Source organism: Brassica rapa, chromosome A05 (assembly GCF_000309985.2).
Source record: "Brassica rapa cultivar Chiifu-401-42 chromosome A05, CAAS_Brap_v3.01, whole genome shotgun sequence".
In the NCBI taxonomy this organism is placed as follows: Eukaryota; Viridiplantae; Streptophyta; class Magnoliopsida; order Brassicales; family Brassicaceae; genus Brassica; species Brassica rapa.
The window spans coordinates 1,884,192-1,911,502 of record NC_024799.2 but is presented as its reverse complement, the minus strand read 5'-3'; the positions used below and the strand labels follow the sequence as shown (position 1 = coordinate 1,911,502).

At 39.2% G+C, this 27,311-nt stretch overlaps 8 protein-coding genes across 19 annotated transcripts; 6 read left to right on the top strand and 2 right to left on the bottom strand.

Annotated features, from left to right (window-relative positions):
* Positions 1-23: 23 nt before the first annotated feature.
* LOC103866719 lies at positions 24-2,312 on the top strand. Of its 2 annotated transcripts, XM_033292474.1 has the most exons (7): positions 24-972; positions 1,062-1,167; positions 1,253-1,306; positions 1,409-1,469; positions 1,551-1,627; positions 1,711-1,772; positions 1,855-2,312. In XM_033292474.1, the coding sequence occupies exons 1-7, from the start codon at positions 812-814 to the stop codon at positions 2,048-2,050; spliced, it is 717 nt and encodes a 238-aa protein (XP_033148365.1). In that variant the 5' UTR covers positions 24-811; the 3' UTR covers positions 2,051-2,312. The 2 variants fall into 2 exon arrangements, with proteins under 2 accessions (XP_033148365.1, XP_033148364.1); XM_033292473.1 differs by having other exon boundaries at positions 1,409-1,627.
* On the top strand, positions 2,224-4,580 carry LOC103866718. Of its 5 annotated transcripts, none has more exons than XR_001958820.2 (11): positions 2,224-2,630; positions 2,704-2,903; positions 2,984-3,044; positions 3,158-3,206; positions 3,281-3,338; positions 3,413-3,500; positions 3,580-3,701; positions 3,783-3,908; positions 4,006-4,092; positions 4,182-4,336; positions 4,414-4,580. XR_001958820.2 is itself a non-coding variant. In XM_033292449.1 (11 exons), exons 1-11 carry the CDS (start codon positions 2,498-2,500, stop codon positions 4,471-4,473), a joined length of 1,140 nt encoding a protein of 379 aa, XP_033148340.1. In that variant the 5' UTR covers positions 2,224-2,497; the 3' UTR covers positions 4,474-4,580. The 5 variants fall into 5 exon arrangements, 2 of the variants coding, with proteins under 2 accessions (XP_033148340.1, XP_009142938.1); XR_004458503.1 differs by having other exon boundaries at positions 3,999-4,102; positions 4,414-4,432; XM_033292449.1 differs by having other exon boundaries at positions 2,224-2,624; positions 3,999-4,092.
* Positions 4,581-4,590: 10 nt separating this feature from the next.
* LOC103866717 (60S ribosomal protein L38) lies at positions 4,591-5,520 on the top strand. Its single transcript, XM_009144689.3, has 3 exons — positions 4,591-4,813; positions 5,071-5,254; positions 5,365-5,520. The coding sequence occupies exons 1-3, from the start codon at positions 4,811-4,813 to the stop codon at positions 5,385-5,387; spliced, it is 210 nt and encodes a 69-aa protein (XP_009142937.1). The 5' UTR covers positions 4,591-4,810; the 3' UTR covers positions 5,388-5,520.
* A 434-nt stretch (positions 5,521-5,954) lies between these two features.
* LOC103866716 (hydroxyacylglutathione hydrolase 1, mitochondrial) lies at positions 5,955-8,721 on the top strand. 5 transcript variants are annotated; one of them, XM_009144686.2, is made up of 8 exons: positions 5,955-6,488; positions 6,687-6,869; positions 6,940-7,143; positions 7,352-7,475; positions 7,619-7,719; positions 7,991-8,065; positions 8,154-8,252; positions 8,325-8,721. In XM_009144686.2, exons 1-8 carry the CDS (start codon positions 6,411-6,413, stop codon positions 8,469-8,471), a joined length of 1,011 nt encoding a protein of 336 aa, XP_009142934.1. In that variant the 5' UTR covers positions 5,955-6,410; the 3' UTR covers positions 8,472-8,721. The 5 variants fall into 5 exon arrangements, with proteins under 5 accessions (XP_009142934.1, XP_009142936.1, XP_009142935.1 ...); XM_009144688.3 differs by having other exon boundaries at positions 5,958-6,582; XM_009144687.3 differs by having other exon boundaries at positions 5,959-6,349.
* A 400-nt stretch (positions 8,722-9,121) lies between these two features.
* LOC103866715 (3beta-hydroxysteroid-dehydrogenase/decarboxylase) lies at positions 9,122-12,846 on the top strand. The gene is made up of 12 exons (XM_009144684.3): positions 9,122-9,525; positions 9,639-9,728; positions 9,800-9,933; positions 10,023-10,193; positions 10,380-10,496; positions 10,586-10,665; positions 11,084-11,276; positions 11,365-11,467; positions 11,787-11,961; positions 12,094-12,253; positions 12,342-12,408; positions 12,489-12,846. Exons 1-12 carry the CDS (start codon positions 9,279-9,281, stop codon positions 12,647-12,649), a joined length of 1,698 nt encoding a protein of 565 aa, XP_009142932.1. The 5' UTR covers positions 9,122-9,278; the 3' UTR covers positions 12,650-12,846.
* Positions 12,847-12,899: 53 nt separating this feature from the next.
* On the top strand, positions 12,900-18,538 carry LOC103866714 (flowering time control protein FPA). Of its 3 annotated transcripts, XM_033292401.1 has the most exons (8): positions 13,204-13,420; positions 13,926-13,998; positions 14,857-15,099; positions 15,184-15,243; positions 15,339-15,666; positions 15,745-16,144; positions 16,211-17,441; positions 18,270-18,538. In XM_033292401.1, exons 3-7 carry the CDS (start codon positions 15,031-15,033, stop codon positions 17,406-17,408), a joined length of 2,055 nt encoding a protein of 684 aa, XP_033148292.1. In that variant the 5' UTR covers positions 13,204-13,420; positions 13,926-13,998; positions 14,857-15,030; the 3' UTR covers positions 17,409-17,441; positions 18,270-18,538. The 3 variants fall into 3 exon arrangements, with proteins under 3 accessions (XP_009142931.1, XP_033148292.1, XP_033148293.1); XM_009144683.3 differs by lacking the exon at positions 13,926-13,998 and having other exon boundaries at positions 12,900-13,420; XM_033292402.1 differs by lacking the exons at positions 13,204-13,420; positions 13,926-13,998 and adding an exon at positions 14,258-14,570.
* A 68-nt stretch (positions 18,539-18,606) lies between these two features.
* Positions 18,607-22,872, bottom strand: LOC103867741 (putative pentatricopeptide repeat-containing protein At5g09950). The gene is made up of 6 exons (XM_033292397.1): positions 22,469-22,872; positions 22,324-22,382; positions 19,297-22,223; positions 19,141-19,224; positions 18,983-19,065; positions 18,607-18,825 (listed from the first exon to the last, which is right to left on the bottom strand). The coding sequence occupies exons 1-3, from the start codon at positions 22,641-22,643 to the stop codon at positions 19,314-19,316; spliced, it is 3,144 nt and encodes a 1,047-aa protein (XP_033148288.1). The 5' UTR covers positions 22,644-22,872; the 3' UTR covers positions 18,607-18,825; positions 18,983-19,065; positions 19,141-19,224; positions 19,297-19,313.
* Positions 22,873-22,959: 87 nt separating this feature from the next.
* Positions 22,960-26,631, bottom strand: LOC103866711 (electron transfer flavoprotein-ubiquinone oxidoreductase, mitochondrial). The gene is made up of 18 exons (XM_009144681.3): positions 26,084-26,631; positions 25,934-26,010; positions 25,728-25,834; positions 25,569-25,650; positions 25,383-25,491; positions 25,263-25,309; positions 25,103-25,177; positions 24,904-25,020; positions 24,769-24,837; positions 24,599-24,691; positions 24,401-24,503; positions 24,186-24,310; positions 24,052-24,101; positions 23,895-23,961; positions 23,731-23,810; positions 23,516-23,644; positions 23,352-23,418; positions 22,960-23,241 (listed from the first exon to the last, which is right to left on the bottom strand). Exons 1-18 carry the CDS (start codon positions 26,541-26,543, stop codon positions 23,158-23,160), a joined length of 1,941 nt encoding a protein of 646 aa, XP_009142929.1. The 5' UTR covers positions 26,544-26,631; the 3' UTR covers positions 22,960-23,157.
* Positions 26,632-27,311: the final 680 nt, after the last annotated feature.

The following is a 27,311-nucleotide window of genomic DNA, read 5'->3' as shown; positions in this document are numbered from 1 at the left end:
AGAAAGGGAAAAATACAAAAAAGAACATCACTACATGAGAGGATGTCATATTGATACGACTTAAAACAGCTGGAAACTCCTGATCAGTATGTTGACACATGATTAATGGTTGGTATTTTCCATTGTGTGTGCTTCAAATGCATTCTTACGGCAAATGCACATAATCACAAGAAGTCACAATCTAGAACATCAAGATTAATTATTACATTGAAAGCCTTTTCAATAAAAAAAAATAATTACTACAAACAAAATGTAATATTCGTTGAATTAGTTTTATGATGCCATCGCATGCAAATATGCATACAATCGAAAAAATCACATAAAACAAATATATGAAGTATATATCTTGTCGCCTCACTGTAAACTCTTATATGAACACAAACATCCATGGGAATATATTAATTATGTTCATGGTCTACGATAATAAGGCACGATGATTTTGTAACCTTTTAATATATTTTTATTAGTTAAATAGACATTTATAGTTGTCTTTCCAATCATGGAAAATTAACTACTTGACAAACACATACAGCTTCAAAGTATAATTTAATTATTGTTAACTACTAAATAAAAAAAAAAATACTAAAAGGTAAGCAACTCTCCGTTACCAAATTAACAAGAATCACTTCCAAATTTTCGCTTTAAATTTATTATTTATTTTGTTTTTTCCGCGTTACATATAAAGTGTTTAATTATTATTCCTTCTTCAACCTCTAATACTATCATCTAGATATATGCTAGCTTATTTTCCGGAGCTAGGGTTTTTATTTGTATCTTCTATAGTTTTTCTTTTTTGAGATTGTAGTTGTTGATGGCGAATCATTCATGGTCAAACGGTGATATGAATCACCAAAACACATACTTCGGAAACTCCACGATGTCGCCGGAAAGCTCAGGGATGAATCACCTCTCAGGTACCGCCACGAATTGGAGCTCTGAAGAACAGGCCATTCTCGAAGATGCTCTTGTTAGGTTAGCGAGTTTCTTTAACCATCAAACTTAGGATATTTTCAATACCGCAGTTTCTTGATTCTCTTGTTTTTTTTTTTAATTTCACGAAGGTATTCGTCAGACCCGAGTCCGAGTATCTCACGTTACGCAAAAATAGCGTCGGAGCTACATCACAAGACCGTTAGAGACGTTGCTTTGCGTTGCAGATGGATAAACGTAATGATTTCTTCCTTCTTCCTCAAGTTAGGTTTTAAATCTCTCTTTCACAATCAAGCCCTCTAATATAGTTATCTTCGCGCAGAAAAAGAGAAGAAAATTAGAAGATCATAATGGGTTGGGAGGAGTTGACAACAAGGTTCTTAATTAAATATAGATAACCTCTCTAGGTTTCTGTGTTAATTATATTCTGGTTTAAAACTTTTAACTGCATCTTGTTTCATGTTTGATATATCTTCAGGAGAGTATAGATAAGGTGGTGGCTTCAAACTCAGCTCCACATCTTCTTAGAGAAGAAGATGGTAAGTGTATATATCTTTGTCTCAAGATCAGACAAGGAGATCTTATCCTAATAAATAAAGATTCGTTTCATGATAATGCAGGGGTCATCATTGAGCTTCTTAAACAAAACGAGCTATTCCTCAATCAGATCCATACAAATCTCACATCCTCCTCAATGGTAAAACTATATTGATCCTTTCAAAAATCACAAACTTAGCTTGCGGCAAAAGTTATCTTACATGTTTCCTCCTTTTTTTACAGTTAAAAGAGAACTTAAAACTGTTCTGCAAAACGCGCCAAAACATCAAGAACCTTCTCAAAAAGTATGTTAATATCTGCTTTGTCTATGTTGTTGTTCTTCACGTGTGCATATCATAACTTTTTGGTTTTCTGAAATAACTACAGCTTGCAGGAGAATGCGCCAGAGCCGATGAAGCGTATGCCATGGCCTGAGAAGTTGAGTGATGATCATGATGAGCTACTTGATTCAATCCTTGATCTCTCAGCTTCACCAAGGCAGCAACCATCGCCAGAGGAATTTGATCATGATCAGCTACTTGGTTCACTCTTTCGTCCCTCAACTTCACCAAAGCAACCATGAATTAACAAGACTCTTTTGTTTTTTTTGTTTCTCTTCAGTTTTTAGGTTTTATTGTTTTTTTTTTCAGTAGAGACCCTAACGTAGAACACAAGTTTAATTAGCTGATGTAAACTTTTGATTGAAAGAAGCTTTTCTAGTGTTAAATGTCAAGAAGTCAAAGAAAAAGTTTGACTTTTTCATATTAAAAAAAAAAAAAGGAGCAAACTATTTGGTCATCATAACTTGGAGTTAAGATCACAAGTTCAAATCTTTGTAATAATTAGCTGATGAATAACAAACAATCAAGAACCTTTGATTGAAACAAGCTTTTCTCTTATGTTAAATGTCAAAAAGTCAAATAAAAAGTTTGACTTTTTCATGCTTTTATAAAAAAAAAAGAAGCAAACTTTTTGGTCTGAGAATCATAAATTCGAGAAAAGTATCAAACTTTGTGACGATTGAGCTAAGATGGAGACACTGAGAGATTGTATGGAGGAAATGGTGAAGCTCACACTTACTCACCGTGTAGATTTCGATTTAGAGCTCACCGGAGCTTTCTGCTCCGGCCTTCTTTCCGGCGACTCGCTTCCGGCCGGTGATGGTATCGAACCTCTTTTCCAAAACCCATTTGTTTACTGTTCGTGTTTCATTGAATCGGTCTGTGTTTGATGCAGAGACTGTAGAAGCATTTGCAGGTGTTCCTGAGTATCCTCTGTACAAGCCTCTAGCTTTAAACCTGCTGAAGTCAATTGCTTCTGGTTGTTTCTGTGGGGGTTTTGAGAAGGTTTCGCTGGGGAAAGAGGTGATCTGGTTGAAGGAGAAAGAGGAGGAGTGGAGGAAGATGATAATCCAAAAGGGTTCTGAGTTAGTCAACGTGAGTTTGATCAAGAGTCATCAATGCTTATTACAGTTTTTGTTTGCTTTTGACTGTTCCCTTTGCAATAATCTTAACAGGCCTTGAAGTATGTAGCTTGTGAGCTTCAAGTTCAAGAGCCCTTATTCTCCCTCATGAAAGGTACAATCTTTGTCTGAAATTTTTTTATGTGTGTGTTTTAACCGCTTGTCAATGTCAACAACATCAAGTTCTTGATGAGTTTCTGTGTTGCTTAATTTGAGTGGATACATTAGATGGTGTCAAAACAGTTGAGGCAAGGTGTTTTGAAGCGGAGTATGATAGGTAATGAGAAGTGAAAAGTTACTGAGCATGATTCCAAACGTTTGTGAATGTTAAGTGTTGTTTGCATTCTTCAGACTTCAACAAAGAGGCTCTCTGGTTATGATAAATAAATCTCTCATGTTTGAAGTTATGGTAAGATTATATTTCTTTTGCTTTCATGTTTTTGCAATAGATATCTTGTGATAGATCCTCTTCTTGATTTATAGGAAATGCACAAATATTCATCATTTAATGAGCTGTTAAAAGCCGAGAGTCCAGAGAAAGTCTTCCCTGGCACTACTACACTTGAAGAAGGTAAGCTTCTTTCTTTATCTCAATCCCTAGCCGTTACATTCTGTGTAAGTTAATGTCTCAAAGATTCTTACATTCTTAGGTATGAAAATGTTCAAGAAGTTGTGTGATGTTGATCAAGAGAAGAAGAGCAATGGTGTTGTTGCAATCCATCTTAGTAAATCAGTTTCTCAGCCTTGTGTAGCTTTGTCTCACATACTCTCTGTACGTTCTAGCTTTTTCCATGTTCTCTACTTCTGTTGTTCATATGATTCATTCTCTTGATGTTTCTTCCAAAAACTACAGGGCTTGAGTTACACAGGTGTGCAAAGCCTTCTGGGTCTTTCTCACACCGTTGGATCCATTTCTCATGCTCTGCCTCCTCCAAGATCAGTTCTACTCTCTTCCTTTATGCTTCCGTATAAACCAAAGGTACCACAATACATTGTAGTGAACTCTTTTGAAACTAGTTGGCCTATGTGACATATAATTAAGAATCTTTTTTTTATCCGTTTTGTTGAGGTAAAAGGTTGTAGACTGAGCCATGGAGCCAGAGCATTATCCAAGCATGTTGATCGAAGTAGTGATGGATTCTGGGGTGTTCTTTCTGGATCCGGTAAGTAAAAGTAAGTACCAAACTTATCAGACACTCACTGATACTTTTTCAACATTTGAATCTTGTTTTTTATTTCTTTTTTCTCTCAGATTCAGATAAGAATAAGCATGCAATGGACATTATCAATAGCTTCATCGGCCAGTGTTGTTGGATGAACATACATATAGTTCCACCACACGGGGAAGTGTTCGAGATTAGAGTAGCTCAAGGATATGGAGCACGTTGGTCTCCAGATGGAACCAAAGTATGAACTTATCTCTTATGTTTTGATCAACGATTGGTTTAGTGATTGGTGAAAGTGTTATCTGTTTATGTTTGCAGTTCATTGGATTTCTTGAGCCTTACAGTGAAGATGGCCACTCCATGGCCTGGAAGCATTAGACCCTCACCTGTAGATGTATCTGTTTTCTTTCAATCAAATGTAATGTCATCTGGTCATTTTTTTTAGTGCAAGTAAAAGTTTGGGTAAGAAAGTAGTAAAAACAAAACTAAAAGGACCTAAATGCAAGAAACATCGTCAAACTCTGTAAAACTGTAACATGAACTTTCCGATACATGTTTGGGCCGAAGCCCATTATGAAGATTGTTTGAAAGATGGGCTAAAGAGTATTTTAACTGTAAGAGTCTAGGGTTTGGTCTCTATATCTCGCAAGCAGTGTGTTTTATTGAAGGCTTTGTTCTTGCTCTCTGTGTCTGAAAGGCGGCTACAGATCCGAAAATGGTACGTTTTCTCGATCTTTCGATCTCGTTTCATCTTTCTGTAAAGCATATAGCTATCGATGTGACTCCTAGCTAATCAAAATGTTCAATTCTTGTTTCATTTTAGCTTTAATTATCGCTTGTCTTTTTTTATTAGAATTAAACATGTAGGTTATAGAGAACCTGATCTGCTAAAATGATGTTTTGATGTATTGTCTTGTTGAGAAATTCTAAATATCATGATGATGATGGTGATTGATGTATATGTAATGTGTGCAGCCTAAGCAAATCCACGAGATCAAGGACTTCCTTCTGACGGCAAGAAGGAAGGATGCTAGATCAGTGAAGATCAAGAGAAGCAAAGACATTGTCAAGTTCAAGGTCAGATGCTCGAAGTACCTCTACACTCTCTGCGTCGTTGACCAAGAGAAAGCCGACAAGCTTAAGCAGTCGCTTCCTCCAGGTCCGTTTATTATCTTAACAACTCAGCTTTTCTATTGTTCTACGCTACACAAACTTAAGAATAAGGATTCGCATATTGACACGTGATATGTATGTTGTTGATTTTATCAGGTTTGAGTGTGCAAGACCTTTGAAGATGAGAAAATGAAGCTCCTTTGTTATGATGAATCCTGATGAGTTTTTGTTTAGTTAAACTATGTTCAAACTTTTTATGAGTATTGAGTATGTTTTGGTTTTTTTAAATTAGTTCCATACCTCCATGATTAACTACACAATCTATATAAATTGGACATCCCGCGAGCAGATTGTGTTTGATACGCATTTGATTATTGCAAATGTGATTTTGTACTCTATAAAGATTAAGCTGGAAGCTGTTTCAGGCCCATATAATGTTTATGGGCTAAACTTCTTAGAAGTCACATCTTCATACGGTTTGATTATTTACTTGTGGTTTGGGGACTGAGTTACGTACATATATTTCCAAGATTGACAAACTCGACAAGTTTAATATATTAAAAAAAAAATACAAACATGTTTGAAATAGGAAAATAAAACTTGATTTAACTTTCATAAAACCAATAAAAGTATACAAACCCAAATGATATGTAAAACCATTCAATGAAACCAGCAAACTATTAAATAGTGACCAGATAGAATCTTTCTTTTGACAAAACCAGCAAACTATTAAAAAAAATGGAATCTAAAACTAGCAACATAGAAAACAAAAAAATAACAAGTAGTTAAATGCAAAAACCGTTAAAAATAAATAACAATAACAAAAAGTGAAAATTTATAACCTTTTTTTTTTAAAAGTCTAATTTCCGCTGGGTCGAATAATTACAGTTAGCTTAAAAGAATTAATGTGTGATGATAAGCCACTGAACAATTTTATTGTTAGGGGGGATTTAGTAGTTGAGCTATGTATTTTTAAAATTAAATCTGACTTAAAAGCGAAAACGAAAGTTGAAAAAAATAAAACAAAACAAAAAGCTGTCTCAAAGCTCTGACGATCTTTCCTGTCCTAGTCGCAGACTCGTCATCACAGCTCTCAAGCGAAATTCCACCTGCTTCCTCCGCGCAATTTCTCCTCAACTAGGTAAGTCCTCTCGAATCAATCATCTCTCCGAAGAATCTAGAGAGAGAGAGAAGTAGAGGATATGCCAATAATCTCCAAAGCTTCTTCATCTACCAACAACAACAACAATAACAACTCATCGCTTCCTTCTTCTTCTACGGTTCATCTCTTTATCTTTGGTTCACTCTTTGTTCGTAACTGTTGATAGCAATCCCGATCTAGTTTTTTAATGATGGTTGGTACGAGATTTAAGCGTATGTTTTTTTGTCAGACAAATGTGTTTGGTCTTTTTTTTTTTGGCTGTTATGTTGTTTTGTATCAGATTATATTAAATTATTTTATTGTATCTATGGAATAGATTGGAGGTAGGCTTTGTGTGTGGCCTGGTTTGAGACATCTTTGCCTGAGGAAAAGCTTGTTATACGGAGTTATGTGGTTATTCTCAATGCCACTCAAAACACTCCGTGGAGCTAGAAAAACACTTAAGATTACTCACTTTTGTAGCATCTCCAACATGCCCTCTTCTTTAAAAATCGAACTGGTTAGTGCATCACTTATGACGTTTCAATCTCTTTGTTTTATTCTGATTTTTGTCGGTTGTTGTGTTTCAGGTGCCGTGTAGTAAGGAGAACTATGCTTATATTTTGCACGATGAAGACACTGGCACGGTTGGAGTCGTTGATCCTTCTGAGGCTGCACCTGTTATAGAGGCGTTGAGTAGGAAAAATTGGAACTTGACTTATATATTGAATACTCATCATCATGATGATCACATAGGGGGGAATGCTGAGCTGAAAGCAAAGTATGGCGCAAAGGTAATGGGATGCTATCTCTGCTCTATGTAATCACTTGTTCCCCTTGCCTCTGTTAGCTATGAAACATAGAGCTATATAAATAATAGTTTGGTTGTTAAGAAGACTGAGGTTGACTTCTACTTTGCTAGTCAGATGTAGTGTGGCTATTTGTTTAGTTGTTTTCTTTCTTTGTTGCTTTGTTCTGAAATGTTTTTTATGTTTCCGACAGGTGATTGGCTCAGCTGTGGATAAGGATCGGATTCCTGGAATTGACATACTTCTCAAGGAGAGTGATAAGTGGATGTTTGCTGGACATGAGGTTCGGGTTATTGACACTCCTGGCCACACACAAGGTTTGTAGCCACCACCTCTACAGTTAAAAGCTATGAACATATGTCTACACTGAAATGTTGCCAGCCTTATAAACGTTAGTTGGACCATGTCTGAAACTTATCTGTTCTTACACACTGTGTAACTGCTCTCTTTTCTCAAACAGGCCATGTTAGCTTCTACTTTCCCGGATCAGCCACAGTGTTCACAGGAGATTTGATACATAGCTTATCTTGTGGTACCCTTTCGGAAGGTACCCCTGAGCAGGTAACATTAATTAAAAATTAAACCCAAAACCTATCCAATGAATCTGATAAATATCAATATTCAACCGTTTCTATCTGCACTGGTTGATTTCTTGTGGCGAAAAAATTGTGCTAAGAGACTTGTGGCTTTGAAAACTTAAAAGAACAAATGTTATAGACTTTTTTTGAGAGATCACTTGGTAGTAATAACCTAACATCATAGTTTCTTTCACAGAAATTTACAGTGTTATTTTCTCTTTTAACGATAAGATCCCCTTTGTTGACTGTCTCAGATGCTTTCATCATTCCAGAAGATTGTTTCTTTACCAGATGATACGAATATATACTGCGGTCGTGAAAACACATCAGTAAGTTTTCACACATAAGTTCTGCACTCTTATCTCACATTATCCAACTCGAAGCAAACTATATATATATATGTCATTCTTGGTACAGGGGAATGTCAAGTTTGCACTATCCATAGAACCAAAGAATGAAACTCTTCGGTCTTATGCAACCCGAGTCGCCCATCTCCGCAGCCAAGGGCTCCCCTCGGTAAAATATATCTTCTCTTCTCTCTTTCTATAAACCTTCATTTGGATTTCACTTACTGGTTGTTGTCTGTAGATTCCAACGACTGTTAAGGTGGAGAAAGCGTGTAACCCATTCCTCAGAACATCAAGCAAAGAAATCCGCAGATCTTTAAACATTCCAGAGTCAGCAAACGAAGCTGAAGCATTACGTCGTATACACAGAGCAAGAGACCGTTTCTAAAGAAGTTTGATGGTTATCTCACCTTATTGTATAGTTGGAAGTCACTCATCATCAGCTGCAAAGATTAATATATGATAATGTTTTGAGCTTTTTCTCAGTAATCATTTGAATGTTATATTCAAAACCAAAAAGTCATATATCAAATATATAGTTGAGCTCAGTTACTAAAATATTAGTTTTCAAAATGTAATATATGATTTTCTTTTTCGTTTTCCTCATGTATAAATATACTACACGTTTTAGTGTCCCTCTCCAAACGCTTACCAAAACGCTTACCAAATGTCTAACTGTCGAAATCATTTGTTTGGTGGGTTGATGGATATAGCTCACCAAAACCATACATGTGACAACTCAAGCGTGCGTCCCTATGATTTTTTATTTTTATTTTTGTATATTATCTTACAGGAAGTATATTTTATTAGTGTTTCTATATGATATGGTTTGAGTTCTGAAAAATGCCATTTTAATCAATTATATAGATTAGTAGATAATAAATTTACACTAAAAATTTAAAAAAAAAAAATCAGTGTTAAAAATATATTGTTATATGTAGTTTTATAGTAAATTGTTAATATTATTATTGTTAGACGGTCGATTTATTTTACAATACCGTAATAATAGATGAAAACGCTAATAAGGTTTAGCTAGTGGAGAGGTTACATTACGATTCAGCTGCTTTTTATTTTTCTGCGTTTTGCAATTTGCACCCACTGATCTACCTCGCGACTCGTCCTTTCTCTCCGAGCTGACTCGCGAGTTATATATATCGAGAGAAAGGCGATAGTACGATAGAGCTTACGGTTAACAATGGACGACGATGCCGTTCGTGGCGATTCTCGACTCAACACCTGCGTCGTCCTCAACGGCCGAGGCTTCGTTGGCCGATCGCTCGTCTCCAGATTGCTCCGGCTCGGAAACTGGACGGTCCGAGTCGCTGATTCCGCTCAGACTCTCAATCTCGACGAGTCCGATTCGGTCCTCGTCGACGCTCTCTCCTCCGGCCGCGCTTCGTATCACTGCGTCGATGTTCGCGATAAACCTCAGATCGTTAAAGGTTTGTTGCTTCTTCTTCGTTCCGTTGCACTTATCGTTTGGAGAAGAATGAGATTTCGGTTATGATTTGAGATTTGATTGTAACGTTGTATATGGCTCTCTTGTTGATTGCAGTTACTGAAGGTTCGTACGTTGTGTTCTACATGGGAGCTGATGATTTGCGTTCACATGATTACTTTTATTGCTACAAGGTTTTGGTTCAAGGTAAAAGGACTTTTACTCGTTTTTATAGCGTTGAGTTTTGAGTGTTTAATCGAGTTCTTTGGCTCCAATAGGTACGAGGAATGTGATATCCGCTTGTTGCGAGTCTGGAGTTAGAAAACTTATCTACAACAGTACTGCTGACGTTGTGTTTGACGGTTCAGAAGCTATTCGTGATGGTGATGAATCGTTGAGACGTCCTTTGAAGGTAGTCCCTGAGGATGATTGTTTTTTTTTTATTCTTTGTTGTTTGGTCAGGAATGAATGATATCTGTTTTTGCTCTGATTCTCTTGCAGTTCCCATCCATGTTGACAGACTTTAAAGCTCAAGCGGAAGCGTTGATTAAGTTTGCTAACAACCGTGATGGTTTGTTAACTTGTGCACTTCGCTCGAGCATTGTGTTTGGACCTGGTGATACTGAGTTTGTTCCTTTCCTTGTGAATCTAGCCAAATCCGGATATGCAAAGGTTTGAATGTATTTCATCTGTTTGTTATGTTGATGTTTGCATTGTTGGATCATGTTATAATGGGAATCATGTTACCATTTTATCATATTATGATGCCATGTGGTTTTACCGTTGGGATGGCATATTCCTTAAGCTTCGGTTTTCCTTTTATGTGAGGAATGATTGTTTTCTTTTTCAATATTTCAGTTTAAAATCGGGAATGGTGAAAATTTGTCTGATTTCACTTACTCTGACAACGTTGCTCATGCACATATTTGTGCCGTGGATGCACTAGATTCACATATGGAATCTGTAGCTGGAAAGGTAACCGTGGTGCATATGTAGTTGCCAAACAACTTCTGAAAGCGCACAACCTTTATATATGATGAAGTTTTCTTGCTGATTATTTGCAGGAATTTTTTATCACTAACCTCAAGCCTGTCAAGTTCTGGGACTTTGTAAGCCACATCGTTGAAGGTTTGGGATACCCGAGGTAAATGAACATTTAAATAGTTGCTGATAAAAGAAAACCTGTTTAGAATTCCTTCTTTATGCTGTTTCCTGATTGTCCTGTGTCTGCTTCATGGCGAATAAAGATCTGTCAGAATTCTGAACCCACCCTTAACTTTTCCTCCTTAAAGCATCTGCATTCTTATCATCTTTCTGTTGATAAATATCATGAACTACCTTATCTGGTGGGACTGCTTCGAGTAGGGCCGTATTTATTGTCATTTTTTCTAGCAGATATTTGAATGGTGTTTCCATGTGTTGTATTTACTATATTGTACATTGTCCTATATGTTTTAATTCTCTTATTTCCTTGGGTATTTTATCATTTTGAAAAACTTCAGATCCTTAAAGCCATGTTTCTGGTTTACCTAATTTGATGCTTTTCTTGTCTTTTATTGCAGACCATCCACTAAACTTCCTGTTCCGCTTGTTTCGTTTGTCTTGTCACTTCTTAAATGGACACAAGAAAAGGAGGGCACTGGAGGTTATTATGACACAGCTCATCAGTTTGCTCTCTTAGCTTCCTCATCGAGAACGTTTAACTGCAATGCCGCTAAGAAGCATCTTGGTTACTCACCTGTTGTGACACTCGAAGTGAGTTCAGTTTAGATAATATTCCGCTTCATCATATTCAGCTGCTTGATAGCACACTTGGTCACAATAGCTATTGTTGAATTCGTAGGATGGTATTGCATCAACGGTTCAGTGGTTCTCTCGCGATCTTGAGAAATCTGATGATACGGCCATTCAGTCTAAAGCAGATCAGCTTCTTGGTTGTGGAAAAGGTTAGAACCATCTCCCCAGTAACAATTATAATGTTAGACTGATCTGTTCTTGGGTAGGTGTCCCGCTACATTGCTTTAAGTCTGTTTCTTATTTACCTACGCATATGATGCATATTACAAGGCTTAACCTGGAAAGAATCTATCCTACTCTTAACTTAGCTTCGTTGCTTCTATTTAAACATGCTGATGTATCTGCTTAGTCCATCTACATTCGCTTCTAGACCATATGATATAATGCATAGATAATCTCAATGCACATCCTGTTTGGTCATATCAATCTCTTTAAATTGACCATTTTTTTAATTTTATGTATATGCAGTTGCAGACATCTTGCTGTGGAGAAATGAGAAGAATACATTTTTTTCCTTTGTTGTCCTCAACTTGTTATATTACTGGTTCTTCTCTTCTGGAAGCACATTTACTTCGTCTGCAGCCCAACTTCTGTTTGTACTTGCTGTTGCTCTCTTTGGACTCTCTTTTGTGCCGTCAAAGATGTAAGTTCTGGTTCCAAATAGTGACTTTCCCTTAACCACTCTAGAAAACAGTGAACGTGTTTTGTGAGACTAGAATCGCCCAACTCTGATGCATCCATTCTTATGAAATCAATTATTGTACTTTTTCGACAGCTTTGGGTTTCTTCAAGTCAAGAAAATACCTCCGTGGAGATTTGAGATCTCGGAGTCTGCAGTGAGAGATCTTAGCAGGGATATCGTAGTTGCATGGAACCACGGAGTTCATAGTCTAAATTCATTAAGCAGAGGAGGAGACTGGATCAAGTTCTTCAAGGTACAATTTTATATCCTACGCACTTCTCTAATGCTCATCAAACATGACAAAAACTGACTTCTCTCGTTGAATCGATTCAAAAAAACAGATTGCGGGCTCACTATATCTCATCAAACTGCTCGTATCCCGTTCCTTGGCAACATTTCTCTTCACAGGTACACAAAGCTTTTGGTTTCTCTACATATCTTCCTTATCCATTACTGTCTTCCTGACCATAAAATTGAACAATTTACAGCGATGTCATTCTCCTTCACTGCCTTCTTCATCTATGAGCAATACGAGGTTGAGCTCTATCACATAGCCCGGATCTTCATCGAATGCTTAACAGTTGTTAAAGAAATGGCGCTGAAGAATCTGCCTCTACCTGATGCGTCATCTAAACCAATGTTCATGTGAAAGCTTCCAAGTCAAGGCGACAATCTCAGAGACTAACATCAGTTTTTAAATGTCTATATACTGGCAAAGATGCTATTAAAAAGTTCTTATTTTCAGACTGTAATCTTGGTGACAGACGATTGAACAAGATTAATTTACGAATTTGCCAAGATTAATTTACGAATTTGCCAAGATTACTATAAAACGCATCGTTTCGACCTACTTCGCAGAATCCAAAAAGAAAATAATTATATTATTTTTTTAATTTGTTTATTTATCCTTTAAAGAGCCGCCGCATGGATTGGATCGCTCTTTATCTCTCTATCTTCAATCTCGACCTAGGGTTCTCTCTCTCGTCTTCTCTTTAGGTACAATTTGAAGACGAATCCATCTATCTCTCTCTGATTGTTCTCTAGCTCAACGAACTATCGATTCATCGCTCAATTCAATCTCTTGGATATTCGAATCCCGAGCCTTAGCATCTCCGATTCAACCAATCCACACCTCTGTACGATGGCGGCAGCGATGAAGCCCTTCAGAGGACGCGAATCCGACGATTCCGGCTTCACATCGAACAACCTCTGGGTGGGCAGCATCACGATGGATACGACGGAGTCAGATCTGACGGAGTTGTTCGGAAGGTTCGGCGACATCGACAGAATCACGGCCTATTCGTCCCGCGGATTCGCGTTTATATACTACCGACACGTGGAGGAAGCGGTGGCGGCGAAGGAGGCGCTACAGGGGACGAATCTGAACGGGGGACTGTTGAAGATCCAATACGCGCGACCGGTTTGTTCTAATCTCCTTGATTCGTTAGGATTATCAAATAATATTCGTTTGTTTGTTGACTTTGATTGTCTCGTATCGATGATTACACTGTTTTCGCGAATTCAAACTACTCTAGGTTTGTTTATTAACTTTGATTGTTTCTTATCAATGATTACAAAACTGTGGCGATTCATCCTATAGGTTTAGATATGTTGATTTGAGTCCTCGTACAAATCGAAATCACAAACCAAAATCTAGATCTATGTATTTTTTTTCCTTGGGCTGATTTGCAATTTGACGTCGAAACGTAAAAGGGGAAACGCAGGTCTCTGAATAATTTGCAACGATCTAATCAAACTCGTGCCAAGTAAATCACAGACTGCTCGAAAGCAATATAAGTCTTTAGCGAGTGAGCTGCAAAAGAATGGATAAACCGCACATGTTTTTCATTCGTTAAAGAGGTTTGATTCAATAGTCGTCGTCGATTCTGCCGTCAACAAGTAGTCTGGTTGCAGGTTCGCTGCAGATGGGCTTGTTTAGCTAAATCTCACAAGATTGAGTACAAATGAATTGCTTACCGTACCCGAAATTTCCCCAAGGTAAAATGCTTTGGGAAGGTAGCATATCGATCATCATCGCCAAGTAAAGATAATCAGAAAGTGGAGTTTCAAGTGAAAACAAACAGGGTGAAGTAATTTGTTAAAAAGGCGCTGAGATAATAATACCTACTACTCCAGATGTTAAATGTTCACTGAACCGCAGACAATTTCGTATCAGCGTTGGAGAGCTTCGGTCAGAAACGTACTTTCAAACAGTGTAAGTGACGTCGAATCTTGTTTACCGCTGTGTATCTTTACCGTTCGTACAATCTCGTCTTTCCCAGCTCAGTTCCTTTGGGAGTTGCTTTCTGTACGAGACTTCCTGGGTTTGGTATATTCGGCCCCAGCCACTCTGCGGTTATCAAGACAAAGATTCCTTTTCCATACAGTGTTTAAGGTCTCCTCGGCTTTGAGCTTTTGACCGATGCCCACGGGATTTGTATAATTGTGACTCAGCCAAGTCTATGTGGGTTTAACATATTCAATCTGCGGTGATCAAGACAAAGATTCCTTCCCCTACAGTTTTAACGTCTCTTGGGACTCATCAGCCAAGTGTGCCATGATAAAGACAAGTATGCGTAGTCGACAGTGTTTTTGTCTCCTGCAGACAGAACGTGTGTTTAGTCAGGAGAAACACTGATTGATAGATGACGAGGATTTGTTATCCTACCTTGCGTGTGTTTTGGATAGCAATTGATATGAATTGGTGACGTGTTCTTGAATTATTGTTTGATGCGTGTTTAAGTTCCTTGATGCTTGATGCTTGATGCTTGATGCTTTGATATCTTCAAAATTCTATGCTTGGTGTGATATCATCGTATCGCCTTCTTACTGAAACCTTCCGTGTTGTCCTTGCAGGCAAAACCTTGTAAGAGTCTTTGGGTGGGAGGAATCAGCTCGAGTGTCTCAAAGGATGACCTGGAGGAAGAGTTCAGTAAATTTGGAAAAATCGAGGATCTTAGGTTCCTCAGAGAACGCAAGACAGCTTTCATTGATTACTACGACATTGACGCTGCCTTACAGGCAAGGAACATGAATGGCCAGCGAATGGGTGGTAGCTATCTGCGCGTTGATTTTCTCCGCTCACAAGCCCCAAGAAAAGTAAACCATTCTTGTAACACTTTTTTACTTATGAAAACGCTCTACCAACAGTTCATATTCTGACTTTGTATTTTTTATCTTTAGGAACAATGGGCTGGCTCTTACGATAACAGAAATGGCAATGTGATGAATCATAAACCTCAGGTTCGTTTTAAAATGTTCAAAAAAAATACAGTTTGTTTCTTGTTGCTGTTAATATGTGTATGATGTTAATTAGCTTTTTGACGTTTTGTTATTAGTATCCTCACTCACATGAAGATCCCAGAGGAGATGACCAACCAAGTAAAGTTCTGTGGATTGGATACCCTCCTTCTGTTCAGATAGATGAGCAAATGCTACACAACGCAATGATACTCTTCGGTGAGATCGAGAGGAAGAAAAGTTACCCGTCTAGGCATTTCTCACTTGTGGAGTTTAGGAGCGTGGACGAAGCTCGCCAAGCCAAGGAAGGGCTGCAGGGGAGGTTATTCAAAGATCCTAGAATCACAATCATGTACTCGAACGATGAGATACCTCCTGAGCAAGATGATAATAGTTTTTATTCTGGTGTGAAACGTTCAAGGCCAGGTATGTTCATTGTATTTTCTCCTCCCTATTCCACTGAAGCACTTTAGAGGTAGTAATGACGTTCTTGTAATGTTTCAGAATACAATGACGTTATTGGCATGGAGCCAAACTGGAGGAGGCCATCTCCTAATGGAACTGGGATACTTCCATCACCAGCAGGACATGGAATCCTCCCGTCTCCTGGACAAGGCATGAGGAACCACCCTATGAGGTCCAACCCCGGTTCTTGGGAAGGATATGATCCTACTCTGATGGACAGAGAAAACAAACGAACCAGAAGAGATGGATCGGCGGACGGTTTTACTCCAATGGGTGTAGTAGATGAGAGGTCGTTTGGGCGTGGCTCAGTTGCTGCTAGGCCGCCTATCCGTGGCTACGGTGATTCTGATTACATTTGGAGAGGAATGATTGCAAAGGGTGGGACTCCCGTCTGTTGTGCTCGTTGTGTACCTATTGGAAAAGGGATCGAGACTAAGCTGTAAGTATATGTTTTCTATTAGATATGTATGGGTGGTGCTGATGCATTTTTAATTGTTTTTTACAGCCCTGAGGTGGTGAATTGTTCAGCAAGAACTGGCTTGGACATGCTCGCCAAGCACTACACTGAAGCCATTGGATTTGAGATTGTTTACTTCTTACCAGACAGTGAAGAAGATTTTGCGTCTTACACTGAGTTTCTCCGCTACCTCGGTTCAAAAGATCGAGCGGGGGTTGCCAAATTAGACGACGGAACTACTTTGTTCTTGGTGCCTCCATCTGATTTCTTAACTGACGTACTCAAAGTGACCGGTCCTGAGCGGCTGTACGGCGTTGTTCTCAAGCTGCCCCCACCAGCCGCTCCTGTTGCAGCATCGTACAGACAAGAGTCTCAGTCGAATCCTCTGTCTTATATGGATCAGTCCCGGGATTCACCTGCCAATACCGGTCACAGCTTTTATCCTCCGAGGGGTGCTGCTGCACCAGAACAGTCGAGACCATCGGTTAGCGAGCCTCTCAGGTTACCTAACAATGCTGCGTCTCAAGCTGGGGTTAGTTTAACCCCGGAGCTTTTAGCTACTCTGGCGTCTTTTCTCCCTGCAACTTCTTCTCAATCTGCTGCTCCTGAGAGTCACCAAACTATGTCAGTTGCTTCCACTGTGCCTCACTACAATGGAGAAGCACCGTCTTCTCAAGCTTGGAATAGAGATCCGCAAAATTATGGAAATCAGTACAATCCAGCTGGACAACTACCTCCTCCTCCGCCTCCGCGTTACGCTCCGGCTTCAAACAACTCCAATCCCAACTACTCCAGTGGAATGGTCCATAGCAACATGCAGTACCAAGGCCAATCTGTTAACATGCCCCAGATGACTCATAATAACTACGCCATGTACAATCAGGGTTCCTCAAATCATCCTGTTTCTCAGCCTATGACGCAGCAGTACCAGCCAGAAGGTTCAGTACCAAGCCAAAACTATGGTCCGGTTCCAAGTTATCAGCAAGGTAACTATCATGGTGTAGCAACGAATCAGGCGCATAACTTAAATCATTCCCAATATCAAGCTGCCATGCAACCACCACCAGCTGACATGTCAAACTTAGAGCAGCAAAGCCATGCACCACAGGCTGGTCAAGGTACAACAGATGGGGAGAAGGACGAAAGGTACCAGAAAACACTGCAGTTCGCAGCAAGCCTTCTCCAACAGATTAAGCAGAATCAGCAGCAACCGCCTTCAGGTTCTCCGGCTGGACAGCGGCCTTGAAACTAAGCTCCACTCGCTATCATAATCTGTAAGGTAATTATCTCCATCATCTATTCGTTGCTTGATTATTGAGTTGAATGTGCATTATGCTTTACCAAAATACTAGTCTGATCCTTGCTTGCTGGCATATGATGATACCTGTGCTTGCTCTCTGTCGTTTTTCTTGTAAGCTATTTGCATTTCTGATGAGTTTTTTAAACTAAAAAGTGGCGTTTTAGTCTGCATTTTTATTTATTTAGGGAATATGAAATTTTGTGAACAATAGCATAGGGCTGCTTTGTTGAATATACACGTCCTCTATTTGTTGGTATTCTTCCTGCATTTATTTTGTTAGTAGTATACCCACAACATCTAATCTAGTAGTGTACTTAAGAAATGTAGATCTTGCTTTTTCTTTAATTCCCTTTTGTTGTCTCGGAGCTGACAGCGTATTAACGGTTGCTTAGTAGCATTTCAGTTTGTAAATTCTGGCTTCGTAAATGCCATATGTACATACTTTGTGATTAGGATTTTTAATTGCTTGTATAGAATATAACAACCGTTGATTCAGCTTACAAAACTCTCCTCTAATGACAAGATAAATAATTTTATAGAAAGTTGTTCATCTTGCGTTGTTGCAACTTCTCTGTTGAGCCACATGAAAATGATCTGATCGCAATACTACAATTCGACTTTAAAATGCTGTCCGAAAAAAAGCGCAGATAAACAGTTTGACGGTACATATAATACAATAACATTCCTAAGCTCGTAAAAAAACGGATTCACTTGTGATTTGTCTGCTTTATGAGTTGGAGAAAAGTGGAGGAAAGAAGCTTAAGAGAAGCCGTGTCGCTAACTCATACTTGTTGTGAAACTGTGTAGGTGGTGATTTGAGCCAAAAGCCCCCGTTGAGCATGCTACAACATACCCGCGCAAGAGAGAGTTTTTTTTGTAAGATGCTCAAGTGTCCAAGCCAAGATTAGGTCCTGCTACCGCAACCAAACGCTCCTAGCTCGTCTTTGTTTTTTTCTTCATTCGTTTGTGATATTTGGAAGAAAAGGCTGTGTAAAATGAATGTGATTTTGGATCTTTTATATACTTTTTTTCCGAATTAGTTTCTTTTGTTTCAATAAAACAAATCTTCCGCATGATCTCCTTCTGTTTTGTTAATATCACTTGAGAGTGTACTACTACTTCCTGTCTACCCTTTAACGCCAAATGAAATTAACATATAACACCTTTATAACAAACGAACACACTATTGCTTACATTATACAGTTTTATGATTAAAAAAGGTGAAAAATATGGTTTTGTTGACTACCAGAAGTGAATCTTGGGGACTACATGAAGGAAGACGCAAAGCTTCCACCACTCTTATACTCTGCTGTGGATAGTCACATGCCTTCAAAATAGCTTACTTTCCTCATCTTCGACATACCTTATTTAATCGATTCACAAAGGAGTGTGAGTAATCATACTATCATGTTTAAGGAAAGTTATCTACAGAAAAATGCATGTGAAAATAGATGAAGCGAAGCTGCTACTCGTAATGCACGTGTTGGTGAGTAAAGTGACTGTGGTACGCGGAATATTACCTTTCCTGGAATGTTGGGATCCCACAAGCGCAAATGAGATGGTTGATCATGGATCATCATATGAGCTCCTTCCCACATCTTGCCTAACAAAATTTTAAGGCTATTATGAATATTCAACTCTTAACAGAACCGAAACGCACATATTTTATGTAACTCACTTATTTGATGCATCTCAACTTCGCTTTCCAGAAGCAGAAAGAACAATGGTTTAGTGAAAAAGCGCTGAATCCAAGTAAAATCACCTGAAGATAACAGAACACACATGATCAAAACATTGGAAAGAATCTTTGATTTGAGGTTGATGGTCTTCTTACCTTTGAGACTCACGCAATCACCAGAAATCTTTGCATGAACATTCACCGTCTTGAAAATGATGAAACCTGTTTGAATCTCTTAGAACAATCTGTCTCCCTTCGATCTTCGATATATACTTGAAAGCAGAGTGACAATCACCACACACTCTCAGATTCTTCATTATTCTGATAGGCAGCGTAGAGTTCCTCTGTGTCATGAGAACAAAAGCTACAGCGAGCTTCTCGCTATGATAACTCAGAATCTCTTCCTTGTTCTCTTGCTCTAGATCATACAAAGCGAATCCCGTCTGCGGCACGTAACCTGCATCCCTCATCTTCCTATTAAGCTCCTTGAGCTTCTCGTAGATCATATCAGCGTCTGGATGTGACTTATCCCCAGCTGCAAACATATGAACTCCATCTTTCATGGTCACCCAACTGTAACCAGCTTCCTTCTTCACTTCCGCATCTTTCATCTTCTTCCTCGCTTCTACTAAATCTTCCCATCTTCCTCCAGCAGCATACATGTTACCAAGCAGCACATAGTTTACAGCGTTCTCTGGCTCTAACTGAAACAGCATTTCTGCTGCTTTCCTCCCTAGCTCTGCTTTACGACCATTGGCTCTGCAACAAGCGCCCAGCACAGTTCTCCATATGAGAACATTAGGCTTCATCGGCATCTTATCGATGAACTCTTCCAACTTATCTAGCTCACCCGCACGGCCTAGCAAGTCAGCCATACACGAGAAGTGCTCAATCCTAGGAGCTAAGCCATAACAATCACTCATAGATTCGAAATGTTTAAACCCTTCTTTAACCAAACCGGCATGGCTACAAGCCGACAACACTCCCACGAAGGTAACATGATCAGGCGGTGTTTGTCCATCGAGCTTCATATCCTCAAAAAGCTTCAAAGCTTCTTCTCCTTCCCCATGTCGTGCGTAGCCAGAGATCATCGAGTTCCAAGAATATGAATTCTTCACAGGCATCGCGTTAAAGAACCTCAAAGCGTAATCTAGTCTACCACATTTTGAGTACATGTCGACGAGCGCACTCCCAACCACCACGTCAGATTCCAAACAAGCTCTCACCGAGCAGGCGTGCACTTCCATCCCACGCTCCAGCGTCGCAACCGAAGCAAACGCGCTGAGAACAGTCGCGTACATGAAGTTATCCAATCTCTGACCTCTCTGCAGCATAAAACAAACCAAGTCCAAGGCCTTGGGGAGGAGATCATTATGTATATAACCAGAGATCATCGAGTTCCAAGTCACATCATCTCTTCTCTCTGACATTCTAGAAAATAGCTTCTCGCACTCCTCCATCTCCTCGCACTTTCCATAGCAAGCTATCAGCGCGTTCTCAATGGTTGCTTCATCTGTGATACTGTACTTTAAAGCTAGCGCGTGTATCTGCTTGCCGAGCTCACCGAATGAGAGGGATGAGACAGCTGAGAGAACGCTTGAAAAGGTTATTCTGTTGAGTTTCTGTCCAGCTCGCAGCGCGTTCATGAAACATGACACTGCTTCGGGTACTGACCCTTCTGAGCTAGCTAAAGCGCCTATCATGGCATTCCAAGAGACCTGATCACGCTCTGGCATGAAGGAGAATATTCTACGACATTCTTTGACATAGCCTGTCTCTGCGTAGAGTGTGATAAGCGCATTTGAAACCGAAACATTGAAATCAAGCCCCAATCTGAGGCTTTCTCCATGAATCTGTTGTCCTGCTCTACCCCACTTCAAGCTAGCGCATGAGCTCAGTGAACTAATCAGTGCGAAACTTCCAGGCGAGATTCCATGTCGTCTCATGCTTTGGTAGCGCTCCAAAGCTTCTTGAAAACAGCCGTTTTGGTCAAGACCAGTGATCATGGAGTTCCAGGAGACAGAATCTTTCTCCATCATGAAACGGAACACACGTCTGGCATCATCTATTGACCCGCACTTAGCGTACATATTAACAAGTCCGTTTCCTATCCCGACCATGGAATCAACTAAGCCGGTTGTTATCACATGTCCATGAACCTCTCTGCCTTTTCTCAGACCTACTTCCTCAGCTAGATAATACTCAGGAAACGAGCTTAGGAGATTCACATATGACTCAGGATTCACATCAATCATGTTTTTCATATCCATAAAGAGCTTACTTGCTTCCTCTCCACGTTTCTGCCGCACAAGACCAACCATTAGACCGTTCAACGTCACCGCGTTTCTCGTTTCCATCTGATTAAAAACTTCCTTAGCGTAACTCAGTTCACCAGACTTTGCAAACGCACTCACCAATCCACTTCCAACGAATAGATCAGAAAGGAAACCAATTTTTTGGACAGCGCACATGATCTGTTTGAGCAAACTAACATCAGTGAGAGAACAAGCAGCAGTTACAAGAGTACCGAAAGTATACTCCGTTGGTCTAGAATCATCGCACTGCATGGTGGAGAACATCTTAAACGCAGATCTCAAATCCCCAGCCCCTGAATACACAGATATGACCGAGTTCCACGAAACAGAGTTTTTAACTCTTATGTCATCGAAAGCACGAAGAGCAGAACCAAGAGACCCTATGCATTTCCAGTACATTGATATGAGGACATTCGAAACTACTGCATTGAATGCGTAGGAGAGTTTGAACATTAGGCCGTGAAGCTGTCTCCCGAAAAGCTTCCCCACAGAATCTTCTAACTCCTGACAAGCTTTAAGCGCGCTAGCGAAAGCGTAGGGATTCGAGAAAACTCCTTCTCTAATCATGTTTCTTAAGAGCAATAAGGCTTCTTTATGTTGTCCGTTACGGTTATACCCTGAAACAACGCATGCCCATGTGACAGAGTTCCTCTGAGGCATTTCGTCGAACAGTTTACGCGCAGAGACTGAATCACCCTTCTCGAAATAAGCATTGATGTGACTGTTGCACAAGTAGACATCGTTATCTCCTCTATCTCCAACGCAGCTCTAAACAAACAAAAAGGAAGCAAATTCAACAAACAGGGCTTGAGGACAGTGAAGAGTAAAGACTTACGCTTTAGAAACGACAATGAGACAGAACACAAACCTGTTCTCGTCTCCAATGTGGGAGAATCTTATCAAGTGCCACGGGTATGATGTGTGATCCTACAAATGCGAAATTTGAGAGTTAAATTGCGAAGATAGAAACAGAGAGCAAGTAACTGAAAGATTAGTACTTTTGAGAAACAGACCTACTTCAGCTTCTTTCTCGACAACATCGTACTCTGTCGGCTCTCTTGCTGCTTCGTTGCTGACATATCTACTCCTGTTTACAGCTAAAGTCTTCGAATTTGCAGTTAAAGCTCGCGACTTTCGCAACAACTCGGTGGAATTAGGATACCCAGATCGAGGAACGAGCCTATGCATGATCTCACTGATTAAACTAAGAGACTCGCCCTGAAGAGCAAGCGAGTGCTCTGCTCCGGTGTGCCGAGAAAAAAAAAAGAAAATTAAATCGAAAAAGGTCTGTTAAGTCTTACACCAAGTTAACATGAGCTTAACCCACATGGGGTTTAATTTTATTTACTAACCTTTTTTGTCACTTAATTTTTTTACCATGGTAAGTGGGTGCAAGCAACACATTGCTTAACAAGCCTTAGGACAACATGAGGTAACAGAGGCGTGCATATGTTGAGGTTGATAAACAAATTAAGTAATGACATTTGGTTGAGTGGAGAGTTGATGCATGAATGTGATTTCTTTTTTCTTCACTTATTCTGATGAGTTCTCATCAATGTCAAATGAAAGTTTACAACAAGCCAAGCACTAATGATGCTTTTACATACATTTTTCTATCTTTAAAAAGCTACAAACATTATATGGTTTTGCTCGAGTCTTATTTATTTATGGGACGTGGTAAAGTGAGTGTTGATGAGGATTACTACATGATGGAATAAGCAGGGCCTCCACCACCTTCAGGCACTGTCCACTCTATGTTTTGCTTCGGATCTTTAATGTCACACGCCTGTTAGATAGAAACGCCAAAACAACGGTCTTAAGCTTTTCTCCGAATTCAATTGAGTGACATTAAATAAACATACTTAAACACACAATGAAGATAAAGTGATGCCATACCTTGCAGTGCAAACAGTTTTGAGCGTTGATCTGCAGTTTCGGCTTACCCTCTTCATCTTCAACATACCTTTATTAATTATTTTAATCAATACGCAAACGGCTATTAGTATCTTTGTTCAGGGATGTTAAATTGTATATGAAGAGGGAGAAAGAGAAGTTATTACTCGTATACACGGGCCGGGCAGTAACGTGACTCTGGTGCAGCATACTCTGGTAAGTTCACCTTTTCTGGAATCTTTGGATCCCTCAATCGCAAATGAGATGGCTGGTCATGATCATGATTGGTGTTACTCCTGTTTTACATCATCATTTCAAGAAGCAACCACTACTCAATACCATAGGAGGAATACATTTCACATTATAAAGATCTTGCACAAACCTGTATAAAGACGTTGGCACGTCAAAGGACAAAACACCATCTGGCTTTGGATACTCAATTGGCTTCCATTTCCGAGCAAGCTGCAATAAAGATAATATCCCCACTTCAGTTCTGTGTTTTTTTTGTCTGACTAAACAAGTCATTAAGTGCTTGTGTACACTTACATCAGTTGCTTCGTGGTCTGCTTTCCCGTGCTTCAACGTGAAAGGGACCTTTCCTCTCAGTACATAGCTGCAGTAATGAAACATAAACAGTTCACTCATAACAAAAGAGGAAATGATCTTATAGAACACCGGGAAAAAAAAAAAAAGAGAATCTTACTGTTCCATAGCACTTACGGCCAAGCCAGGGATTAGCCCATACTCAAATGCCTGAAATTATTTGAGATATTAACATCTTATCTACCAGGAAATTTCAATTAGATAGAAAACCATAAGAGCAATGATGTTACGAACAGGTCGGTAGTTTCGAGCTGAGTAGAGCTCCTTCCACACCCATGAACTTCTCAGGTTGTCCCAGTATGTGCTCATGTTTGAACCTTCATGAAGTGCACCAAATGCAGCCTCTGCTGCTAACATTCCTGTATAATATTTGATGAAATTTAAAATGAAAATTTTAATATGGGACAATATAAAAAAAACAGTAGTTCTTTTCAAAGATGTAGTGTAACCTGATTTCATTGCGGTATGTGTCCCTTTAATCTTGGGTACATTGAGAAAACCAGCTGAACATCCAATGATTGCTCCTCCAGGAAAAACTGGATAGGGAATGGACTGAAATTTTACTAGCATCAATATGTCATAACATGCCAGAACAAAATTATATCAACGTGCAGGTTATATCTTAAGGGAAAAGATTTTAAACTCACCTGAAAACCACCTTCATTTAAAGTGCGAGCTCCATACTGAAGCACAGTACCACCTTCCAAGATGCGTTTTATGGCTGGATGGTGTTTGAGTTTCTATTGGGAGAATAAAAAATGATTAATCCTTCATCAAACTTCTTAATTCGTTTTATTGTTGTGAGAAATTGACATACCTGAAACTCCTCATATGGATTCAAGAAAGGGTTTTTGTAATTCAAGGCAACAACCAAGCCAAGCGCAACCTGTTTGGTTCGACTGATTAAGACACCCGTAGAAGGAAAGCAGACAATATTTTCTCAATGTGTTACCTGTCTATTGTTCATGTGGTACAAGAAAGAACCTCCGTATGTCTTAGGATCCAAGGGCCAGCCCAAAGTGTGAACAACTTCTCCGGGGTTATGTTTGCTTTCATCTATCTCCCAAACCTGTTGAGCTCAAAGTATCAGCAAATTTAAAGGGGTCCTATGACCAATTGTTAAAACTAGAACAAAGGATAAAAGTGGTAACCTCTTTAATTCCCAAAGCGTATGTCTGATGTTGTGCATTAACCTCCTCTCTTAATTTATACTTTTTGATTATTTTCTGCACAAAGTTGAAGTAAGAAACTTAGTTAGCATCATGCACGCCGAATTAGAGTGTAGATTGTAACCAAAACGCTTCTTCTGACCTCGGACAATGATCCTCTGCATCCCTCAGCAAATAGAGTAACTCTCCCTGTGTATAGAAAAAATCACATATCTTATTAGCACAAGACACTTCCTATTAGTGATGAGAGAGAGAGAGAGACCTTTTATGTCTACGCCTGGCTGAAAAGTCTCCTTCTTAGAACCATCTTTGGATATTCCCATATCCTTGGTTGCAATCCCAACAACCTTATCACTTGCATCGTACAACACCTGAGTAAAAAAAAACCGTTCACTACGAAGAACATCAAAAGGTTTGAAGAATAGAGAGAGCCACGAGAGATTATTACCTCACTAGCTGAAAAGCCAGGGTATATCTCTATTCCAAGCTCCTCAGCTTTGCCTCCTAACCAACGCACCAGTTGGCTCAAACTGTACATACAAGCACGACAATGAAACTTCAACCATGGACCTTACCAGTTATAACGATGTTCAGTCTAACACCTTACCTAATAACGTAGTTGCCCTTGTTATCAAAAGGAGAAGGAAGTGAGATCGCACGGTTCTTCGTCAGAAACCAGAACTTATCAGAAGAAGCAGCGACCTCAATGGGAGCCTTAGAAACAGAACAGACCAAGAAACAACAAAAAACATTCTCTTTCATGTTATTTTCCAAATAAAGTTTTGTTTTTTTTTAATGCCTAAAGCAACAAACCTGTTCTTGTCTCCAATGTGGGAGAAGTTCATCTAACGCTAAAGGCTCAAAAACATTTCCAGATATGACGTGTCCTCCTATAAGCATCATCACAAGCCAAATTCAAGAATCTAAGAGATACATAAAGAGAGAGAGAAGGAGGAAACTAACCAACTTCAGCTCCTTTCTCAACGACGCATACAGACAGATCAGCGTTCTTCTCCTGACAGAGCTGTTTCAACCGTATAGCAGCAGATAGACCGGCGGGTCCAGCTCCGATGATCAGAACATCGTACTCTATACTCTCTCTCCCCGCTTCACTGCTGATACATCTTACACCTAAAGCTCTCGACTTTGAGCTGAAAGCTCGCGACTTTCGAAACGAATCGGCCGAATAAGGATGCCCAGATCGAGAAATGAATCGATTAGAAGGGTGCGAGGTCCTTGGAGGAGGAGGAGACTCAGAGGCGGTGGTTGATGAAAGGAAACGAGGGAGAATCAAAGGCAGTTGATTCTTAGAGTTTCTCAATGGATTGGTGGAAGAAGATAGCTTTAGAAGGAATCTATGCATGATGGTGAAGCTAAGAGAAGAGGACGATGATGATCTAAACAAAGCCTTCATTTTTTTCATTCATATAAAAGCTCTCTCTGTGTTTAAAAAAACAAAAAAAGAAAAAAACTCTCTCTACACGACATGACTCGGCAGTGATGTGGCAACTTCATTCATAATCTCTCCTATCTATTAATCTCTGTTATCTAATTAAGTATACTACTCTTTCTCTTTTGTATTAATTGTCACTTTAACATTTTTTTTCTTGTTAAAAAAAATTATTTTAGATTCCAATGCAACTTTCAGTTTAAAATTAATTACAAATGCATTGATTTTATAAATAATTTCGTTTATCTTAAATACTATTGGTTGAATAAGTTTAATTAATAAGAATTTTAATGCATTTCAATCATTTTCTTAATCTGTATGAAAAATGTTAAAATAACATTTTTATGGAACGGATGGAATATTTGACTACTAAGTTATATATTTTTTTTCCTATCAAAGAGATTGAACTGGCTCAGCATGTTGTTACATATCTGATTAATGTAATACTAAACCAAACTACATATCTGATTAATGTAATACTAACGCAAACTACAGCTTCTTTATACACGACCACAATTTAAAACCGATCCATCTATTGTCTTCCAAAAAATATATTTACTTATACTATGTTGGGAAATGACAATAATATACAGAAATCAGAAATCATAAACCCACGAATTCAGTTCCTTCTGAGAACCAAACAGACAACCCAACGGACGCAAGCTATGAATCCCATGAACATGAGGAGGGCAGTGCCAACCGAAGAAAGAACTGTCAAAAATATAACCAACATGACACAAA

Coding starts and splice junctions, on each gene's coding strand:
- LOC103866719 (XM_033292473.1), top strand. CDS start 812: ATGGCGAATCATTCATGGTCAAACGGTGATATGAATCACCAAAACACA. Junction 973..1,061: donor CTCGAAGATGCTCTTGTTAG/GTTAGCGAGTTT, acceptor AATTTCACGAAG/GTATTCGTCAGACCCGAGTC. Junction 1,773..1,854: donor ATCAAGAACCTTCTCAAAAA/GTATGTTAATAT, acceptor AAATAACTACAG/CTTGCAGGAGAATGCGCCAG.
- LOC103866718 (XM_009144690.3), top strand. CDS start 2,498: ATGGAGACACTGAGAGATTGTATGGAGGAAATGGTGAAGCTCACACTT. Junction 3,501..3,579: donor CACTACTACACTTGAAGAAG/GTAAGCTTCTTT, acceptor TTACATTCTTAG/GTATGAAAATGTTCAAGAAG. Junction 4,337..4,413: donor GGTCTCCAGATGGAACCAAA/GTATGAACTTAT, acceptor TTATGTTTGCAG/TTCATTGGATTTCTTGAGCC.
- LOC103866717 (XM_009144689.3), top strand. Junction 5,255..5,364: donor TAAGCAGTCGCTTCCTCCAG/GTCCGTTTATTA, acceptor TGATTTTATCAG/GTTTGAGTGTGCAAGACCTT.
- LOC103866716 (XM_009144686.2), top strand. CDS start 6,411: ATGCCAATAATCTCCAAAGCTTCTTCATCTACCAACAACAACAACAAT. Junction 6,870..6,939: donor CTTCTTTAAAAATCGAACTG/GTTAGTGCATCA, acceptor GTTGTGTTTCAG/GTGCCGTGTAGTAAGGAGAA. Junction 8,066..8,153: donor GCGGTCGTGAAAACACATCA/GTAAGTTTTCAC, acceptor TTCTTGGTACAG/GGGAATGTCAAGTTTGCACT.
- LOC103866715 (XM_009144684.3), top strand. CDS start 9,279: ATGGACGACGATGCCGTTCGTGGCGATTCTCGACTCAACACCTGCGTC. Junction 9,934..10,022: donor CGTTGAGACGTCCTTTGAAG/GTAGTCCCTGAG, acceptor ATTCTCTTGCAG/TTCCCATCCATGTTGACAGA. Junction 10,666..11,083: donor GAAGGTTTGGGATACCCGAG/GTAAATGAACAT, acceptor CTTTTATTGCAG/ACCATCCACTAAACTTCCTG.
- LOC103866714 (XM_009144683.3), top strand. CDS start 13,142: ATGGCGGCAGCGATGAAGCCCTTCAGAGGACGCGAATCCGACGATTCC. Junction 13,421..14,856: donor AGATCCAATACGCGCGACCG/GTTTGTTCTAAT, acceptor TTGTCCTTGCAG/GCAAAACCTTGTAAGAGTCT. Junction 15,100..15,183: donor GCTCACAAGCCCCAAGAAAA/GTAAACCATTCT, acceptor TTTTATCTTTAG/GAACAATGGGCTGGCTCTTA.
- LOC103867741 (XM_033292397.1), bottom strand. CDS start 22,643: ATGCATAGGCTCGTTCCTCGATCTGGGTATCCTAATTCCACCGAGTTG. Junction 22,383..22,468: donor CGAGAAAGAAGCTGAAGTAG/GTCTGTTTCTCA, acceptor TCGCATTTGTAG/GATCACACATCATACCCGTG. Junction 22,224..22,323: donor CACATTGGAGACGAGAACAG/GTTTGTGTTCTG, acceptor TTGTTTGTTTAG/AGCTGCGTTGGAGATAGAGG.
- LOC103866711 (XM_009144681.3), bottom strand. CDS start 26,543: ATGAAAAAAATGAAGGCTTTGTTTAGATCATCATCGTCCTCTTCTCTT. Junction 25,178..25,262: donor GCAGAGGATCATTGTCCGAG/GTCAGAAGAAGC, acceptor AACTTTGTGCAG/AAAATAATCAAAAAGTATAA. Junction 24,311..24,400: donor ACATACCGCAATGAAATCAG/GTTACACTACAT, acceptor AATATTATACAG/GAATGTTAGCAGCAGAGGCT.